The 18,558-nt window shown below is 36.4% G+C and overlaps 3 protein-coding genes and 1 long non-coding RNA gene across 4 annotated transcripts; 3 read left to right on the forward strand and 1 right to left on the reverse strand.

Annotated features, from left to right (window-relative positions):
- Window positions 1-63: 63 nt before the first annotated feature.
- On the forward strand, window positions 64-9,902 carry LOC124433791 (transcription elongation factor SPT6-like). Its single transcript, XM_046983579.1, has 29 exons — window positions 64-420; window positions 637-707; window positions 784-930; window positions 1,108-1,180; window positions 1,258-1,342; window positions 1,727-1,907; window positions 1,984-2,070; window positions 2,182-2,283; window positions 2,364-2,471; window positions 2,857-2,946; window positions 3,021-3,163; window positions 3,385-3,590; window positions 4,177-4,463; window positions 4,665-4,813; window positions 5,084-5,126; window positions 5,196-5,339; window positions 5,499-5,750; window positions 5,842-6,054; window positions 6,125-6,262; window positions 6,336-6,503; window positions 6,571-6,798; window positions 7,072-7,476; window positions 7,575-7,715; window positions 7,787-7,893; window positions 7,989-8,077; window positions 8,432-8,547; window positions 8,629-8,751; window positions 8,820-9,171; window positions 9,237-9,902. The coding sequence occupies exons 1-29, from the start codon at window positions 213-215 to the stop codon at window positions 9,551-9,553; spliced, it is 4,773 nt and encodes a 1,590-aa protein (XP_046839535.1). The 5' UTR covers window positions 64-212; the 3' UTR covers window positions 9,554-9,902.
- Window positions 9,903-9,986: 84 nt separating this feature from the next.
- LOC124433793 (probable serine racemase) lies at window positions 9,987-12,455 on the forward strand. Its single transcript, XM_046983581.1, has 5 exons — window positions 9,987-10,242; window positions 10,330-10,563; window positions 10,766-10,891; window positions 11,410-11,581; window positions 11,648-12,455. The coding sequence occupies exons 1-5, from the start codon at window positions 10,003-10,005 to the stop codon at window positions 11,938-11,940; spliced, it is 1,065 nt and encodes a 354-aa protein (XP_046839537.1). The 5' UTR covers window positions 9,987-10,002; the 3' UTR covers window positions 11,941-12,455.
- Window positions 12,456-12,901: 446 nt separating this feature from the next.
- Window positions 12,902-15,669, forward strand: LOC124433792 (hyphally regulated cell wall protein 1-like). Its single transcript, XM_046983580.1, has 8 exons — window positions 12,902-12,993; window positions 13,083-13,160; window positions 13,363-13,530; window positions 13,601-13,670; window positions 13,784-13,855; window positions 13,922-14,023; window positions 14,108-14,326; window positions 14,406-15,669. The coding sequence occupies exons 1-8, from the start codon at window positions 12,938-12,940 to the stop codon at window positions 15,348-15,350; spliced, it is 1,710 nt and encodes a 569-aa protein (XP_046839536.1). The 5' UTR covers window positions 12,902-12,937; the 3' UTR covers window positions 15,351-15,669.
- LOC124433794 lies at window positions 15,474-18,139 on the reverse strand. The gene is made up of 3 exons (XR_006944616.1): window positions 17,907-18,139; window positions 16,269-16,345; window positions 15,474-16,127 (listed from the first exon to the last, which is right to left on the reverse strand). It is a non-coding gene; the product is annotated as an uncharacterized LOC124433794 (long non-coding RNA).
- Window positions 18,140-18,558: the final 419 nt, after the last annotated feature.

Genomic DNA, 18,558 nt, shown 5'->3' on the forward strand with positions numbered 1-18,558 from the left:
ACTTTGGTCAAGCTCATGGTCGTAACCAAAACTGGTCAAAACCAGTAAATTATGGTAAAAACAATGGTCAAAACGAAGAGAATCGGTCCCAGTCTCTTGTTGTGTGCGCGCGTTATGTTGTTTGACTGAACTAAGTTTCCCTGCCATTTTTTTTATTTTCGAATTTTAACTCACGTTTCTTGGAAATATACCTCTAAATCCCCAAGAACAAAATGTCAGACTTTTTTGATAGTGAAGCAGAAGAGTCTGGAGAAGAAATTGGAAGCGGTAGTGAAGAGGATGTCGCTGAAGACGAAGAAATTGCTCAGCAAGAAGAAACGACCGCCATTGATGATGCCAATGATATTATAAATGACGATGACAGTGACGGTGATGAAGAGGATGAAGGGGAAGACAATATACGAACCCGCAAGAGAAAAGGCAAGTCTTTCATATGAGAGAACTCTCTTGATTTGTTGAATTTTTTTTAATAAAGTATTTCTTTTAATAAGGTATTTTTTAATTAACATCGACATTAACCATTCTGAAATCTGAACATTTGTATTGACTTCACCATCCTACTTTGAAATCTCAAGACAGGTTAGATAGGTGCTTTTTGTTGTTAAATTTTTTTGAAATTAGTGTTTTTCCTTTCAGATTTTCACGATGCAGTGGATGAGGAGGATCTTGATTTAATCGAAGAGAATCTTGGAATTAATTTGGATCGAGTAAGTTTTGTGAAAATCTCCTCACCTTTTTGTTGATATGTAATATTATTTAATCACTGTTTGAATCAACCTGCAGAGAAAATATAAGCGTTTGAAAAAACTCAAACCAATTGACTCTGATGAGGAAGAAGATGACAGAGGATCAGTTGGTGGACACAGTGCTGATGAACGTGAAGCACTAGCTCATGAACTCTTTGAAGATGATGAAATTGAGCAACCATCGGTATAGTTTTGAAATCACATTTATTCGTCATTGTCATTTTAAATTTGTTTTATTTTGCTAAATATTTAGCCTTTTACAACAACATATGAACACAAAATCAGATCTTGCTAATTTTCATGCTGTGTATATGGCAAGATGGTGGTTTACATTCCTAAAAATTTATGCATTATTTTCCAGAGAGCGATATCTACCACACCAGTGGAGCCAACTAATGATCAGTATGCAGTTCTTGATGACTCAGAATCTGATGGTATGTTAATATGTATTTCTCTATTGTGTGTGTTTGTGAACAATATACTGAATCAAAAATTTTTGTTGCAATACCAGTTGAAGATGATTTTATTGTGGATGATGATAACCAACCTGTCCATGAAAGGTCTCGTAAGAAAGGAGGAAGCCGTACTCAAAATAGGTATTTTATAAAAACATATCAACTCATTCAACTGTTGCTTTTCGTATGTGCTCACTGTTTGTGTTTTGAGCTGTTCAAGATTAATAAATTTTAAATGACCAGGAGCCAGTTGCACGAAGCTAGTATAGCTTTATACATTGGTTAGCAAAAATTTTCAGACTTGTAAAAAATGGTGTTTTTAATTTTCTTACAACAAAGAAATTTTGTAGTCTTCAAAACAATATTATATTTCAGTGATTGCACAGTTCAAATCGTATATTTTTCTCTTACAAGAGATTTTTTAAGCATTGAGAAAAAATTGCTATTTCAGTGAAAGCACTATTCGGCCTTCGGGCAACTGGCCCTAGAGTATTAAAAAGCAGCAAAGATATGTTTTCCATTCAGGGCATTGCAAGAAGCACAAGATATATTTGGTTTGGATTTTGATTTTGGCGATTTTGAGAAATTTGGTCAAGAAGAATATTCAGATGAGGATCGTGATGAGTACGAAGAGGAATATAGTGATGAGGAGGGACAACAGGGGAGACGAGGGAAGAAAAAAAGACAAAAGAAAACAATCTTTGATGTAAGATGATGAGGATAACATGGGGAATGTTAAAAATGCAATAGAGTTGTGCATGAAGTTTTTTGTTTTATTTTAGGTATATGAACCAAGTGAACTTAAAAAGATTCATCTCACTGATCGAGACAATGAAATACGTATTAACGACATTCCAGAACGTCATCAGGTAACATGAAGTATTAACATTGCATTGTTGTTATGTGCACAGTTACTCTGCTATATGTTTGTTGTAAATATGTATTTCTATAAGCGCACAATTGTGTTGATTTGTTCATAGTTACGTGAAGTACCAATGAAAACAGCAGAAGATAAAGAACTGACCGATGAAGCAGAGTGGATATACCGTCATGCATTTATGACAATGCCAATCACAAATCAAGTAATCTTGTCATCAAATACTTTCATGAAATGGCTTTTGGTAGTTTTCATTGCAATTTGTCAACATTATTTATCTTGCAGGAAATCCAAGAAGGAGAGAAATTTATCCAGACAACACTAACTAAGCCTCCATCGGCCATTCCTAAAATACGCGAAGCTCTTAATCTCATGAGAAATAAGTACTTTGAGGTAACGTCATGTCTTTTGTTTTGATTATGTTATGCTTGTAAAAGTTTTCAGCGAACGATATGAATATTTTACTATTTGCTACAACAAACATGTGTTTGTTATTTAAATGCTGCTATTAATGGCAATTTAATATGAAAAAGTGCAAGAACAATCAAACTAAAGATTCATATGTTGCAATTAAATAAACAATGTATGAAATTTTCAAAGCAGGTTGGCAAACTTTGCAAATATTGTTTTTGTAGGTCGAGATTTAGTCTTTAGGTCACATTGCTAACACCAGTATCAAGGACTAGATTACATATCTACATACTGCAATGTCATTACTGCTTTTAATAGTTTTGAAAAAATAGTTTTATCCTACAAAGGTCATATTTATCCCATGTAGGTCCCATTTATTGCTGCTTATCGTAAAGAATATGTTGAACCAGAACTGAATATTGAAGATTTATGGCGTATTTGGTTATTTGATGAAAAGGTTTACTTCATTCGACTTACATGAAGTTTAATGCACAAGATAGAGTATTGAGGTTGTATAATGTGTATTTTCAGTGGTGTCAATTGAGTTCCAGAAAAAATAATTTGAAGCGACTGTTCGAGCAAATGCAAACATATCAATACAATAAATTACGTGAAAATCCTGATAAACCATTGGATGAAGATGAGAGGATTCTGGAACAAGATGATGTTGAAAGGTCAGAGAACTCGATTTCACACAAATTATTTGTATAATTGAAAAAATATATGCATTATAACTTGTACTGTTCGAGGTCTGGGAACATTTTAAGAAAATCGCGTTTATATCTTCTCTTACTATTCTGAGACCTCGGTCATGCCCCGTATTTACGTATGGACTGCGGGGTTTTTTGCGTCGACAAGTTTTCTGATCATACAGTTGCTATTCATCACGATCTAGACTTGACGCCGTTCAAACAATGGAGGAATTACGAGATATATACTCACATTTCGTCTTACACTATGGTCATGAGATTCCAGCCATGAGATTATCAAGAAAAAAGAAATCAGTGAATGACGCCGATGAAACTGTCGAAGAAGTGGAAATGAATGATAGATTGAAAATCCCCAAACGACGTGATTTCTACACGATCTGTCGGGAGGCTGGTGAGAAAATTATTATTGTCGGGTTTTCATTTGAAACTTTGGTAAATTAGCCCCTTTATTCATTCCCCTCTCTTGATAGCAGCCCTAGTGTTACAGCCCTCTCTGTTGTGTGCCAGGTCTTGGTTTGTTCGCTAATGTTACAGCCCTCTCTATTGTGTGCCAGGTCTTGGTTTGTTCGCTAATGTTACAGCCCTCTCTGCTGTGTGCCAGGTCTTGGTTTGTTCGCTAATGTTACAGCCCTCTCTGTTGTGTGCCAGGTCTTGGTTTGTTCGCTAATGTTACAGCCATCTCTATTGTGTGCCAGGTCTTGGTTTGTTCGCTAATGTTACAGCCCTCTCTATTGTGTGCCAGGTCTTGGTTTGTTCGCTAATGTTACAGCCCTCTCTATTGTGTGCCAGGTCTTGGTTTGTTCGCTAATGTTACAGTCCTCTCTATTGTGTGCCAGGTCTTGCTTTGTTCGCTAATGTTACAGCCCTCTCTATTGTGTGCCAGGTCTTGGTTTGTTCGCTAATGTTACAGCCCTCTCTATTGTGTGCCAGGTCTTGGTTTGTTCGCTAATGTTACAGCCCTCTCTATTGTGTGCCAGGTCTTGGTTTGTTCGCCAAGAAGTTTGGTTTGTCACCCGAGCAGTTTGGTGAAAATCTTCGGGATAATTATCAACGTTATGAGACCGAGCAATATCCTATGGAGCCCAGGGAGGCTGCTGAAGAACATCTCTCCAATATGTTCTTGACGACCGATGCCGTACTTGAAGGGACACGTCACATGGTTGCCATGCAAATTGCACGTGATCCTCTTGTCAGACAATGCGTTCGACAAGTCTTCTACGAGCGTGCTAAAATCAACATTTCGCCCACAAAGAGAGGGAAAAAGGTATCATTTCGTGTTTTGTTTTCTGAGAGTGTCTAGTACAAGCAGATAATGATGGTAGATGAGGATAACTTGTGCTAGATGAGGATAATTTGTGGTAGATGAGGATAACTTGTGCTAGATGAGGATAATTTGTGGTAGATGAGGATAAATTGTGCTAGATGAGGATAACTTGTTAATTTTACTTTCATATCGTTTGTTTAGGAGATTGACCGTGATCATGAATGTTATTCATTCAAATACATCAAAAATAAACCTGTTTCTGATTTACGAGGAGATATTTTTCTTCAAATGCACAAGGCAAAGGAGGAAGGCCTTATTCAACTTGATATTGGCATTGATTTAGATCGTGGGTAAATAGAAAGAAATCTCTGTATCATCATGTGTAAACATCTCTGGATCACCATGTTTAAACATCTCTGTATCACCATGTTTAAACATCTTTATATCACCATGTGTAAACATCTCTGGATCACCATGTTTAAACATCTCTATATCACCATGTGTAAACATCTCTGGATCACCATTTTTAAATATCTCTGTATCACCATATTTAAACATCTCTGTATCACCATATTTAAACATCTCTGTATCACCATGTGTAAACATCTCTATGTTTTTAGATTCCATTCTTATTACGATGAAGCAAAGCAACTCTATTATCGTGTAAGATCATCAATGCTCTGACCTGCAATTTCTGCACGTTATGTGCCATTTTGTTGATTCTTTTTCAAGGATGAGTTCAGTAACTTGGTGCAGATGTGGAACGCACAGCGAACCCAAGCTCTTTATCGGACATTTTATCAAGTACTTTATCCCTTGTTCACCAAGGAACTCGAAGAGAAATTATTACAAGAGGCCAAAGATTTTGTCGTCAAGGTAACGAGTGAATGTTGTCATTGTAAAGAACACAAATATACAGTTGTTGTCGAATTCCTTGGATCACTGGTCGAATTCTTCTACACCAAGACAGCATTCCTGTCCAAAATTACTTTGCGAAGCTCATTCGCCATATTTATTGCTTACTTCTTTTCACAGTGCGCATGTCGTCGTCTCCGTTCCCTTGTTGAAGTTGCGCCTTATCAAGCAGAACAACATAGTGATGAAGAGTATGATATGTTTACTGGTCCTCGTGGCCTTCGTGTTCTCTCCGTAGCAGTACCTTCTGATCCTCACCAACCCATCTTCTTTGTCATGTTAAATGGTGGCGGTCAAGTTGGAGATTTTTTGAAGTTGAGCTTCATAATGAAGAAGAGAAATTCGAATAGAAGTAAAGAAAAAGAAAAAAAGGTTTGCTTCAAGCTGGAAATATATCATGCTCTTTTTTATGGTTGATTTGCTTTGTTTGCTTATTCAAGAATGGAAAATATTTTCTGTTTAGGAAGAAGATCTTGAGTCATTGAAGCAGTTTGTTTTAAAGAAACGACCCCACGTGATTGTTATAGCTACCGGAAGTCGAGATTCATTGACTGTTTATGAAGACGTGAAGATATCAATCAGGGAACTGGAACAGGAGAATCAAATATCTCCAATTAATGTTGAATTAATTGATCATGAAGTCGCCGAAATTTTTGAGAAATCCTCAAGAGCCGAGGTAAAGCGAAATGTGGAAAGTTTACAGTAAATTTAACATTCATCGTGATTTTCATTTCATTGTTTTTCAGACGGAATTCCGTGAATATCCGATGATATTACGACGTGCTATTTCCGTTGGTCGACGTATTCAGGACCCACTTGCTGAATTTGCTGGACTTTGTGTAGACGAAGACGAATTATTATGTCTGAGACTTCATCCGAAACAGGTTCGTGGGTGTTGCTTAAAAGCATTTTGTGTATTTAACGAATTATTGATATGAAGTCTTGAGATGTTTGTAGAATTTGATTTCTAAAGAAGTACTTCTGAAACACTTGCGAATTGTGTTTGTCACTGTTGTCAATGAAGTCGGAGTGGATCCAAATCGGATTTTGGATTTCCCTCACACTTCTGGTCTGATACAGTTTATCTGTGGATTGGGACCAAGAAAAAGCTTAGCTTTAATCAAGGTTTGATAAAATTTTATCATCACTCATTTAACGTTGCACATCCTGAAGGAATGTCACCTTAATTTAGAGCCTTCGTAAGGAAGGAACCAAACTCGAAAATCGTTCTCAACTTGTGACTGTGTGTGGCATGGGACCTAATGGATTTCTCAATACGGCTGGATTTGTAAAGATTGATACGTCTGCGCTAAATGACAATACGGTCAATTACATTGAAGTTTTGGATGGCTCAAGGATTCATCCTGAAACTTATGAATGGGCGAGGAAAATGGCGGTCGATGCTCTCGAATATGACGAGGTAAATATTGCAGATTTTATAAAGGGTATGGACTGGTGTGAGTCTTAATGTCAGTTAACAATCTGCCTTTTTTCAGTAGTCAGGTAAATTTTAGGTAATTTGTCCATCGTCAGTACAGATCTATGCAATTTGTTCGTTGTCATTAAACGCCATTCAAAACTTGTTGATATTATTGAGAATGAGAACTTTTAGTACTTGAATGGTGGAGTTGAAAACATAAGTTGGTGATTGCATCTCTATAACCAATTGCAGCTGACTGAGGTTTTTTTGTAGACATCAGAAGAGTCAAATCCTTCTGCCGCTTTAGAAGAAATCTTGGAAAGTCCTGAAAGGCTGAGAGATCTAGATCTAGACGCCTTTGCCGAGGAGCTGGAACGTCAGGGGTTTGGGAACAAGCGTATCACTCTTTATGACATCCGAGATGAATTGTTTGGACGTTACAAAGACCGCAGACCACCTTATAGGGAAATGTCCGTTGATGATCGTTTCCGATTGCTAACCGGGGAAACACGAGAAACGTTGTTCTATGGGAAACTGATTACGTGCGTTGTATCTGGGTTTGCATATCGGAAACCCAACCGAGAGAGACTGGAGAACGTTGATCCAAAAAAGGATGAAGAGACTGGACTCTGGCAATGTCCATTTTGTGGTAACAATACGTTTGCAGACCTTGGTGAGGCAAGTATATCTGATACGATAAACATCCGCAGTCAGTTATTTAAACCTTGTTTCTTTAGAAGTATGTGAACTAAAATCAAAACCATTGTTATTTCAAGGTATGGACACATTTTGATAACGGTAGTTGCCCAGGACAGATTGTCGGTGTTCGAACGAGACTTGAAAATGGAATAAACGGTTTTGTTCCGACTAAATTGATTAGTGATAAGCACATAAAGTCACCACAAGAGAGAGTAAAGGTATTTATGTAGTTATAGTCATAAAACAAGGTGATATTTATGTAGGAATTACGATCGTATTAATGTATTAGGTTGGTTCAATGATTCACTGTCGTGTTACCAAAATTAATGCCGAAAGATTCCAAGTTGATCTCACATGTAGAACTTCTGATTTGGAGGACCGAGAAGGGAAGTACAGGTACAAAAAAGGATTGAACTGGTATTTAAGAGAGTTTTTCCTGCTGACGAACGTGTATATGTACAGCTGAATGATGTGTTGGGGTTTTTTGCTAGTCGTCTCAAAGACACGTACTTTGACCAAGCCAGTGAGGACAAGGACAAGAAAGCTGTCAAAGATGCAGAAAAGAAAGCAAACAGACCTAGTGAGTTGATTTACTTCATAGTTTAACATACTGTGCAACTATATTCCTCCTACTGTACGTTAATCTTCCTTACATAATCATCCATAAAATACTCTGTTTACATACTTCTCATCACTCCTCTAATGCACCCCATACATACTTCTCATCACTCCTCTAATGCACCCCATACATACTTCTCATCACTCCTCTAATGCACCCCATATATACTTCTCATCACTATCTAATGTACCCCATATATACTTCTCATCACTCCTCTAACGTACCCCATATATACTTATCATCACTTCTCTAATGTACCCCAAATACGTATATCAACATTATGTTCAAAAGCTTTGAACTTTTCCTGATTTATAGGTTACATAAAAAGAGTGATTGTTCATCCTGCGTTTCAAAATATCGCTTTCAAAGACGCAGAAAAGAAACTGGCAACAAGTGAGCAAGGAGAGTGTATCGTCAGACCCAGTAGTAAGGTAAAATTGCACGTGTAGTTGACAAGTATTGCACGTGATTCATATCATGCTCATCTTGTTATGGTTGTAATTTATGTGAAGGGATCTGATCATCTGACCGTCACGTGGAAGGTAGACGAAGGAATCTATCAGCATATCGACATTAAAGAACAAGGAAAGGAAAATGCTTTCAGTTTAGGCAAATCTCTATGGATCGAAAATGAGGTAAGTGAGAGTTTAAAAATCGTGTTAAAAACATTGATGAGTTTGGTAATGATCTCTTACATCTGTAGGAGTTTGAAGACTTGGACGAGATAATTGCTCGACACATTCAGCCAATGGCATCCTTTGCACGTGACATACTTTCCCATAAATACTACAAGGACACTGAAGGAGGAAGTATCAACACGATGCAGGAGGTTCTGAAAGCAGAGAAAACAAAAAATCCGAAACGCATTCCATATTTTCTCTCTGCGTCAAAGGAATTTCCAGGAAAGTTTCTTCTCGGCTATATGCCTCGAAACAAACCTCGTACAGAGTATGTCTCTGTGACTCCTGACGGTTACAGATATCGCGGTAGAGTACATGCTAGTCTTAATGCTCTTTTCAAATGGTTCAAAGAACATTTCAGGGATCCAGTACCTGGTACGACAATTGTATAATGTAATTAATGGGGTTTGTTTTCTTGAGGTCATATGTTGTCTTTTTAGGACAACCGTCAAGGCAACGAGCTTCAAATAACATGGATACCGGAACACCTTTCACTCCCGGGGAATATACCCCCGTACGTGATGCAACACCCCGAGGAACGACACCGAGGAGTACCCCGCAGATTGACCCGTCAAAACTTTTGCCTCAACTTCGTCAAGCCTTCCCAGGTGGTATGCTAAAAAATCCTCATATGTACAACAATCTTACGGCAGCTGTAACCAACCAGAGTCCTCAAACATCTCGAGGACAGTATCCTCAGTTTGGCTACACACAGCAGTTTCCTCAACAATATCAACAACCGCAGTATTCTAGGTAGTATTTAGAGACTTGTACCTCGTTAACGGTTTGTGAGTTACGAATCTAGCTCAGTTCAAACGTTGCTTTTTTGTGGAAAAGAAGAGTGACATACTGTAGTTATTTGTGCGCTGGTTATTTTCTGATGTATGTATTGTATAGCGTGATATGATATGAAATGAATCATTTAAAGTATTACACTTTAAAATTTATCATATGAAGTAAACTTTAGACATTAATAAGAATTGTCGTGAAAAATTGAAAAGATGAAAAAGACAGAAGACGACATGGTATGCGCCACCCGTGCTGTGGTGTTTTTCGTTGTTGTGTGGTAGATTTTTATGAAATATAAAATATTTAAGAAATTAAAAGCTGTGTAAAAGTTGTGTTTTACCTTAATCTAATGAAAGTACAGGGACACGGTGCCTGTTCAAGAGTTCGGGGTAGGGGATAGCATGGTTTTGAGCATTTATGATTGCCCTTTATTTGCATTTCAACCCGAGTTCGTCACCAGTCCTTAAGTTTCAAAATGATAAAACTCAAAAGAAAATGGCCAGTTCAGTATGTTTACGAGACATTCAAGAGGCAAGCAAGAGAATAGCGCCGTATATCCACAGAACTCCGGTCTTAACTAGCTCGACATTAGATAAAATGACTGGAAAATCTCTTTTCTTTAAGTGTGAGGTGTTCCAAAAAGTCGGTGCATTTAAGGTAAGAACCGCAACTTGCAAGTAAAGGGCACGTGGTTGATTCTGCTGTGGACCGCATTGATTTTGCGTTTCACCTTATTTAATATAGTTTCGTGGTGCTTCGAACGCGATAGGAAAGCTGGTTGAGGAATATCCTGGTGACACAAAACATTTAATGATTGTAACTCACAGCAGTGGCAACCATGCACAAGCAATTGCACTGGCATCCAAACTGAGAGGTGTGAAAGCTAACATTGTCATGCCCAAGGATTCTCCAGCTGTAAAGAAAAATGCAGTGCTAGGCTATGGTGCTCAAATAACTGAGTGTGTCAATACTAAAGAGGTAAAATTTGAAGTTCATTTGTAACAGTTGCAAATATAATTTGGGCATTGGGTTCCAACCATCGTATACATACCCCCGTATCCCCCCAGTAAAATGTAGAAACAAGGACATTCCTGGATTTTACTTGTTTTTCCAAAATCGTTTAACTTTTCATGTCTTCTTTATCAAGTGTGTAATGTTCACTGATTTATATTAATTCTAGGGTCGTGAAGGAACTTGTGCCTCAGTATTGAAGTCGTATGGATCAAATGGTCACTTGATTCATCCATTTGATAATGTTCATGTAATAGCAGGACAGGGAACAATTGGTCTGGAAGTTTTGGAACAAGTATGTCATGCAAATAGTTCACTAACTTTGTTTTATTTTTTGTGAGAACTTCCATCTGACCTATGTTTTTTTTGGTATTACAAATTAAGCATCATTTCACAGGAATGTATGCACCTACCTAAGATTGATTCTCTATGTTCATTACATGAAAGTATTTTTGTGGCTGATTGCTCAATGGTGAGGATCTAGTGGACATGCCCTCCCCCCCCCAACTTTTCAGTAAATCAATGATTTTAAATTGTAAAACATTAGGGAAACTACTATTACACCTTGAAATATCCTTCCATACACTTCACATTTGTTGATGACAATAAGGCATACACTTTCCTATGTTTGATGAAAATATAGCATACACTTCTTTATGATTGTTCACAGAATGGCATTCACTTTTCTTTGGCTTATTACAATATAGTATTGTTTTGATTATGATCGATTACAGTTTGGTGTCATATGCATATATAACTCATCACTGAGTATTTTATGGTTAACAAAAAGTCAGTATTCACCAATCACCTTAGGTCCCACATGCTGATGCTATTTTAGTTCCTGTTGGTGGTGGTGGTTTAATCAGTGGTGTTAGCATTGCTGTAAAGAACACACGACCTGATGTGAAGATATTTGCTGCTGAGCCTGCTAATGCAGATGATTGTGCTAAATCTTTGGCTGGTAACACACGAATACCTCTCACAGGTGACTGTTGTGGCTATATTAAGATGAAGTATGTCACATGATTTGCATTGATATTGTCATCATCAGGTCCCCCTAACACGATTGCTGATGGACTGCGTACTAGCATTGGTGAAGTCACGTGGCCAATCATAAAGCAGTATGTTGATGACGTCATAACGGTAAGTGAGGAAGAGATAATTAATGCAACGAGATTAGTAATGGAACGAATGAAGGTGGTTATTGAACCATCTTCTGGTGTAGTTGTTGCCGCTTTATTTACGGAGAAATTTCAAAATATTGCTGCGAGTTTTAATAATATTGCTGTGCTGTTGTGCGGAGGAAATATAGATCTAGATAACTTTCCTCCTCCTCAGCCGTAAATTATTATGCGATTATTGTGCGCAGCGTCATTGACTTGTGTCGCAGATTCAAATACCATCAAAAATAGTTAATGATGTAAAAAAAAGGAAAATGGCGTAGATGATTGTTCGTGAAACGTGCGTTGTCGTAAGATCATGGACGATTAGAAATCATTTCACGCGTCGATGATCACAATTATACACGAAAGAAAATGTGTGGGAAAAACTTCTCTAGTATACCTGGAAACAATTCAATGGCCTACATTTGGCGTGTAGTTCTAATGAGAATTAAGCACGCCGAATGTTACTAAAATCAACTACCAGTTTAGTTCAAAAACAACATGTGGCAAAGAGTTATGTCAGCAATATTGTTATTTTACAAAAATAACATCTTTAGCTGCAAAATAAAATTAAAATTGAAAGTACTTAATTTGATAGTGTTTGTATATCATTATTAAACAAAGAAGCTTTATAACATGATTTTTGTAATCATTTGACAAAATAGACGAAGCTTGTCAATAAAATATTGTCATAGATAGAATTGTTATTTAAGCAACGCTTTTCAAGAAAATCTTCCTCACTCTTTTGATCGCACTTCTTGCGTATCTATTTTTCTGTGTTTTGGTTTCGTGAAGAAAACTACCATCTCTTGCAAAATAATAAAAATTGGACAGAAGTTGACTGGCGAGGGTGATATCCCTATCCTACAACTTAGTTTGAAATTCCCTACACTTACCACTACGCAACAACTGGGCTACCCCATCCAACCGTCGGCAAAATGGAGGTGAATTGTAAATTTATAAACTAGATGTCCGACAAATATCTATGGCGTGAAAAATATTGCCTCAAGTTCTCTACACTGTGTATTGCAAAAATAATTTATTAACACAGAGTAGCGAATTTATATTCCACTTTTATGAATTATTTAATTTTGAAAAATTACCGTGGTCACCTTTTCATCTACGAATTTCCAATTACCACGAACGTTCAAATTTCAAAATTTGAGCCCGCGATTTTAATGACCGAGTTGACCAAAATGGCGTATTGTTTTGACGAAGACCAGAATGCAGACAGGTTAAGTATTTAAACATTTTTGCTCATTTTTGAGAATATTCTAAGTTGCGTATTGCAAGGTTTACGTTCATGTTTATTTCATTTTTTAGTCATGATCTTTCAGAGGAAATAGAACTGCTTATGGCAATATACATTAATGAAGTAAAGTTACAAGGCAGTTTAGAAAGGTTGATAATTTTGTTTTTTTTTTGATTTTACGCGTTTGTCCTTAAACATATGAAGACTTCTCTTGCATGAAGTTTATTCATTGTGAACTTTTTACATTGATTAAGCTATTACATTTATCCATCCTAGAGCAAAGTAAAGAGACCGTTTTATGCGCAACAACTTACTCAAAATGTACAATAATTTCAAGACGTTTGTTTTTAGGCCAAATTGTGTCACTGTCAACCTTCATCCAAGCACTGGGAGTGATGATCACAAGAGTAAATATGTCTGTTTAAATCTTTCCCTTGCAATCCCTGACAAATATCCCAGAATCCCTCCAGTTATATCCATCAAGAATCCTCGGGGTCTTTCTGAAGCTCATGTTGTCAGGTTTGGTTGACAGTTATGGTTGTATTTTATAGTATCTTCCTGGATTACCAATATGTGTGTGTTCCCATAGCATCCAAGAGAATTTGATCTCTCTGGCAAACGAGAAGATTGGTTCTCCAATGTTATTTGATCTGATTGAAGTAATTATGAAACACTTCTTTCAAACAAAAATTGATAATTTTATCATCAACATGTTTTCACTATGTTGAACTGTTGAATGTATATCAAATCTAAAGTATTAACTTTATTTTAGTATGCCAAAGAATGTTTATCGGACAACAATATCCCCAGTTGTCCATGTGTGATTTGTATGGAACACTTTGATGTAAGTATGGATAAACATATATTGAATGTAAAATATAGCTCTGTGAGAATGCTATTGTATCAACAGGAAGACACAGAGTTTGTCAAGACGGAGTGTTATCACTATTTTCATGTGGCATGTTTGTCAAAGTACGTTGATCATTGTTATACTGAAAATGGTAATTTACAGGTAAGAACAGTGAGTTGACCGTTCACTGTCTTAAATCACAATTCTTGTTTACATTTTAATGCCGAATACTTTTGAACTTATTAGATTGTATGCCCAATGTGTCGACTGGACATCACATTTAACAAAAATGATTACACAAATATTGTTGAGGAAGTTGTGCCATTTGTTTACATACCTGATGCCAAAGAGCTTGAGGCTCAGGCTAGGAGACATCAAATCTTTGAATATCAAAGAAAGAAAGGAGGAATTATTGATATTGATGTGGAAAGAAATCGATACTTGATTGAAATTAAAGATTCCATGGTAATTCTGAAGATCCTTGTGTGGCATTTATCAAACAATATGATTTTTTCAATTTTTTTCTTTTGTTCACATTTTACAGGATGTACTCTCAGCTCAATTTGGTCAAAAAAATAGTATTACACAGACTATGATGGGTATTGAAAGAAAATTTGATGAAAGCACCAATTGTGCTAGGAATGAAAATGATAAGTTTTTAAAAAGGACAGAGAAAAAAATGGGTGTCTCAAAAAGAACGATAATGAATAATTGTGACACCAAAGGCATTGATAACTATAAAGATAAATCAGTGAGACATGAAGGAAGTAAAACATGCAATAATGTGGGAGAAGAAAATATGCATTGGATGAAATTGCAAAATCATGATTTATCTAAAAGTGAAAAATCTTTCAGGACATCTAATTCAAAGGAAACAAAAATTTTGGCTGAAAATGACATCAAAAATAACGTATCAAGAACAGTTAAAGATAAACAACTCTCTGATGTTGTAAGTCAAAGTAGGAGCTCCGATGATAAGACTATTACTGGTACAACCATTGATGGTAGGACCAATGTTGGTAAAACCACTACAAGAAGAATGAATGGGAATAGGACAAATAGTGGTAGAGCCAATGGTGTTAGAATCAATAGTGGTAGAACCAATGATAGTAGAACCAGTGGCTGTGGAACCAATGATGGTGAAACCAAACGTGGTAGAACTTATGGTAGTAGAACCAATGGTTGTGGAACCAATGATGGAGAAACCAAACGTGGTAGAACTTATGGTGGTAGAAACAATAAAGGTAGAACTCATGATGGTAAGATCACTGATGGTAGGACGAATGGTGGTCGAACCTTTGATACTAGAGCCAATGGTGGTAGAACCAGTGGTAAAATCAATGGTGGTAGAACCAATGAAGGTTGGACCAACGGTAGTAGGAGCAATGAAAGTTGGACCAATGGTAGCAGGACCAATGATGGTCCAAAACGTTCACATTTTAAAGTCAACATTCATAAAAATGGTGGGTCTTCACTTACACAGCAGTGAAAGTTTTCCTCAATGAAAAAATTGCGAAGTAAAAATGAATGAATATCGAAAAAAGAAACCCAGTAGTGTGTGTTGATGAAGCAAAAGGAAGATTTTATAACAATAATGATGTAACTCGATTTCTTTTTAAATTAATGATCTTCAATAAGAGTTTAATTGAAAAATTCATGTTAGAAAATAATTAGAAGGCTATGTGTCAATTATTGTTACGTTCCAAAGAGTTTCCTACAAGATTTATGCAGCGTGCGTTTTGAAAAATTATTATAGTTTAGTTGTTGTGCATTATGTATACATTGAATATATTCTATTGAAGGCAAAACTGACTATTGTGTGTACGCAGTATGGTGAGTTTTTATTGTTTAATGAAGACCACCAGGAAAAATGTTATACTGGCAAGAATTGCGAAGATGCTGTGAGAAACATCGTCAACGCCAGAAGTCGACGCTGAAGTCTGATTAGTCATTTTGACTGATGCACTAATCATCGTAGTCATTGATGATGTCGTATACATTGTTGTTGATGTCAGATTAACGATACTACCATTCGTCCTGTTATATACAGCCTTGGTCATGGATGGTGGCGTAGTCATTGATGAATTAATATAGATTGTTGGTGTTGCCATCCGAGACGAATTATAACTTGATGATTGATTCGTCGTATGCATTTGTGTTGCCATCCGAGACGAATCATAACTTGATGATTGATTCGTCGTATGCATTGATGAATACATCCAAGACGAACTTGGCGATGCACTAATGGTATGGTACATGGCTACTGCTAAATATAAAGATATGATCGTTACTCCCAAGTTACAAGTAACTGAAGATAATGCATGGTAAGATTTATGATTGTGTACCGTCCTTCAAGCTCTTATCATTAATAGAAGTAAAACTTGGGTCTTAGAAATCGGAAACAAACCTGCGTAATTGTGTGCGAGAAAGAATATAAGGATCAAAGAAATCACCATTTTTGGTACTCGTTGCATTTTTATAATCCTAGAGAAAAACACAGGAGAAAAACTGTTTTCATAAACCGTAATTCATTCCCGAGAGCTAGATTTATTCAAACTGTCTACAATGGCTGTTATTTGAGTTTTGAATTTTTTCTAAAACATTTTTATGCCAGCATTAGTTTCCTGGTATGTGATTGTCAGCATCAGCCTATTTTTGTCAGAATCAGAATGCCTCCCACTTTCTAAGTCTTGACTTATGTATCTTAACTGTGCCATCTGACGTCGTAAACTCTCCCCCCAAGAACGTCGGTTCGGAGAACATCACATATTAGTAATTCATAGTTCCTTGGCACTAAACCGTGTTTGTTTTAATTTTTACATTGGAGACAGAATGTCGTGAAATTTGCATATGTAATGGTTAAAATCAGTGAACTTTATTAGAAGACAAAAGTGGAAATACCGTAGCAATCCCCCATGGTTAATGCTTATGTATTTTCGTATTATAATTAATAATACGAAAGTTACCATTTTGAGTTATACATCAAAATTTAAAACTGGAACGAAATATTTAGCTGGAAAATTTGAAACATTCTTCGTCAAATTTATAAAATGCTGTCACACCTAAGGCATTCGTTGATTTTTGCCGCTTATCTTAAAGTGATTCTGTTTTAACAACAGAGTAATTATTCTTGGCAGTTAGACCGATGATCAATATTACAGATGGGTTTCTCGTTAACCGCTTCATGTAACCGTTTACACTCAATGACAAACTCGATTTGAAATGAACTCGGTTTGGGGAAACAACAAATTGGAAAAAGAAACGCGGAAATCTTGCACCCGGAAATATTTGAAGCTTCCTTGTCTGATTTGCTTTTAACGCTCAAAGTATTTATCATCTTTACTGAATTCAACATGGTCAACTCAACATTTTTATTTTCTTTGAGTGTCTGTAAATTTTCTCTGTTTGCGATCTTAACGTCTTCGAAATATGAAGAAAAGTATGCAAAACCACTTGCGTAGTTTCAAATACTTCCGCAGTGATGAGTTTGTACACGGGCGTAATGTATGGTGTAACTGAACGTGTCTGAAAATCCGATTTGTTAAAACAAAGTGTGAGTCGCTTCTTTACTGATGTTAGTCATGAGTGTATGATTATCGTTCAACTTCCACTAGCTAACAAGAATCGTGAACTTTGTCTTGCTGTTTGGTACTTTTCTTTTTCGTTTTCCTTCGTATCTGTTTTAGCTAGATGTAGCTATGTATGTGACATTGAAGAGAAAAGTATCAAAGTATATTTCTATGAAACAGATATACATGAAGTATATTTCTAAAAGATCGTGTCATTAACATTATTGGAGGTCATCTTTTTCCTTGTAGCTTTTTTTGTTATTTTGATTTCACTGTCATTTTGTTTCACCTTTGGAAAGCTGTTGTGTTAGAAATTCGTCAAACATGCTATGAAACTGCTCTCAAAATAATTTTTGCAGTCTTGTCGATTTTATACTTCCTCGTTCATCTTTTCCTGGCTCGACATGTTCAGCATTTCATCATGAGAAGCTATCAACGCAAGAAAATTGATCCTGCTTAATTCTTTTAATTCTTACCTTGATTTCCTGCAAAAAAGTTGTCAATATTGGTCTAGAAATGTCCACCAGTATAGCTCTTATTCGAGTTCAACTCACCTCTGGCTTAGAATAACCTGTTTTGTTTCCTTATTTCATTTTTTAACAAAAGCCATTCCATTCTGATGCATTGTTCAGCGAAATTTAAAGCTAAAATTTGCACATTTTCTAAACAAAGAAGTTTTCTTCTCAGAATATAATGGCATTCGCTTCCGCTCTCGGAAGAGGTCCTTCAAATGTTTATATGATGGTTATTCACTCTATAAGAATGGAGTTTTCATGCTTTAGCTTAAATATATCATCATTTTATAAAACTCGTGGATTTACTTTACGTGAGTCCAATGACGTTATCAAACTTTCATTTGGACCCATTGGACTCTAAATAATGATTACACGAAACCTGCGTGAACTTTAGGTTCAAACAGTACACATCACGCCCATGCTGCAAAAACAAACGTGACGTTTGCCTTCTTTCTCTACGGTCCTACCAAAACGTCGTCCATTCAAGTAACTTCAATTTCACTCTAATAAAATTTAAACCTGATGATACCAGGCTAAATATTTATAAATTTGAGACGTGTAGCAGGGGTGTAGTTTGCATACTAAACAGTTAAACTTGTCAACCTTGATACCC

The sequence above is a fragment of the Xenia sp. Carnegie-2017 genome, unplaced genomic scaffold (assembly GCF_021976095.1).
Source record: "Xenia sp. Carnegie-2017 unplaced genomic scaffold, XeniaSp_v1 HiC_scaffold_14, whole genome shotgun sequence".
In the NCBI taxonomy this organism is placed as follows: domain Eukaryota; kingdom Metazoa; phylum Cnidaria; class Anthozoa; order Malacalcyonacea; family Xeniidae; genus Xenia; species Xenia sp. Carnegie-2017.

Bases quoted from the DNA above. Each gene is read 5' to 3' on its own strand.
- LOC124433792 (XM_046983580.1), top strand. From the start codon at position 12,938: ATGACCGAGTTGACCAAAATGGCGTATTGTTTTGACGAAGACCAGAAT. The intron at 12,994-13,082 runs GTTAAGTATTTA...TTCATTTTTTAG, and splicing joins GAAGACCAGAATGCAGACAG to TCATGATCTTTCAGAGGAAA. The intron at 13,671-13,783 runs GTAATTATGAAA...ACTTTATTTTAG, and splicing joins TGTTATTTGATCTGATTGAA to TATGCCAAAGAATGTTTATC.
- LOC124433793 (XM_046983581.1), top strand. From the start codon at position 10,003: ATGATTGCCCTTTATTTGCATTTCAACCCGAGTTCGTCACCAGTCCTT. The intron at 10,564-10,765 runs GTAAAATTTGAA...TATTAATTCTAG, and splicing joins AGTGTGTCAATACTAAAGAG to GGTCGTGAAGGAACTTGTGC. The intron at 10,892-11,409 runs GTATGTCATGCA...CAATCACCTTAG, and splicing joins GTCTGGAAGTTTTGGAACAA to GTCCCACATGCTGATGCTAT.
- LOC124433791 (XM_046983579.1), top strand. From the start codon at position 213: ATGTCAGACTTTTTTGATAGTGAAGCAGAAGAGTCTGGAGAAGAAATT. The intron at 421-636 runs GCAAGTCTTTCA...TTTTCCTTTCAG, and splicing joins ACGAACCCGCAAGAGAAAAG to ATTTTCACGATGCAGTGGAT. The intron at 1,181-1,257 runs GTATGTTAATAT...TTGCAATACCAG, and splicing joins TGATGACTCAGAATCTGATG to TTGAAGATGATTTTATTGTG.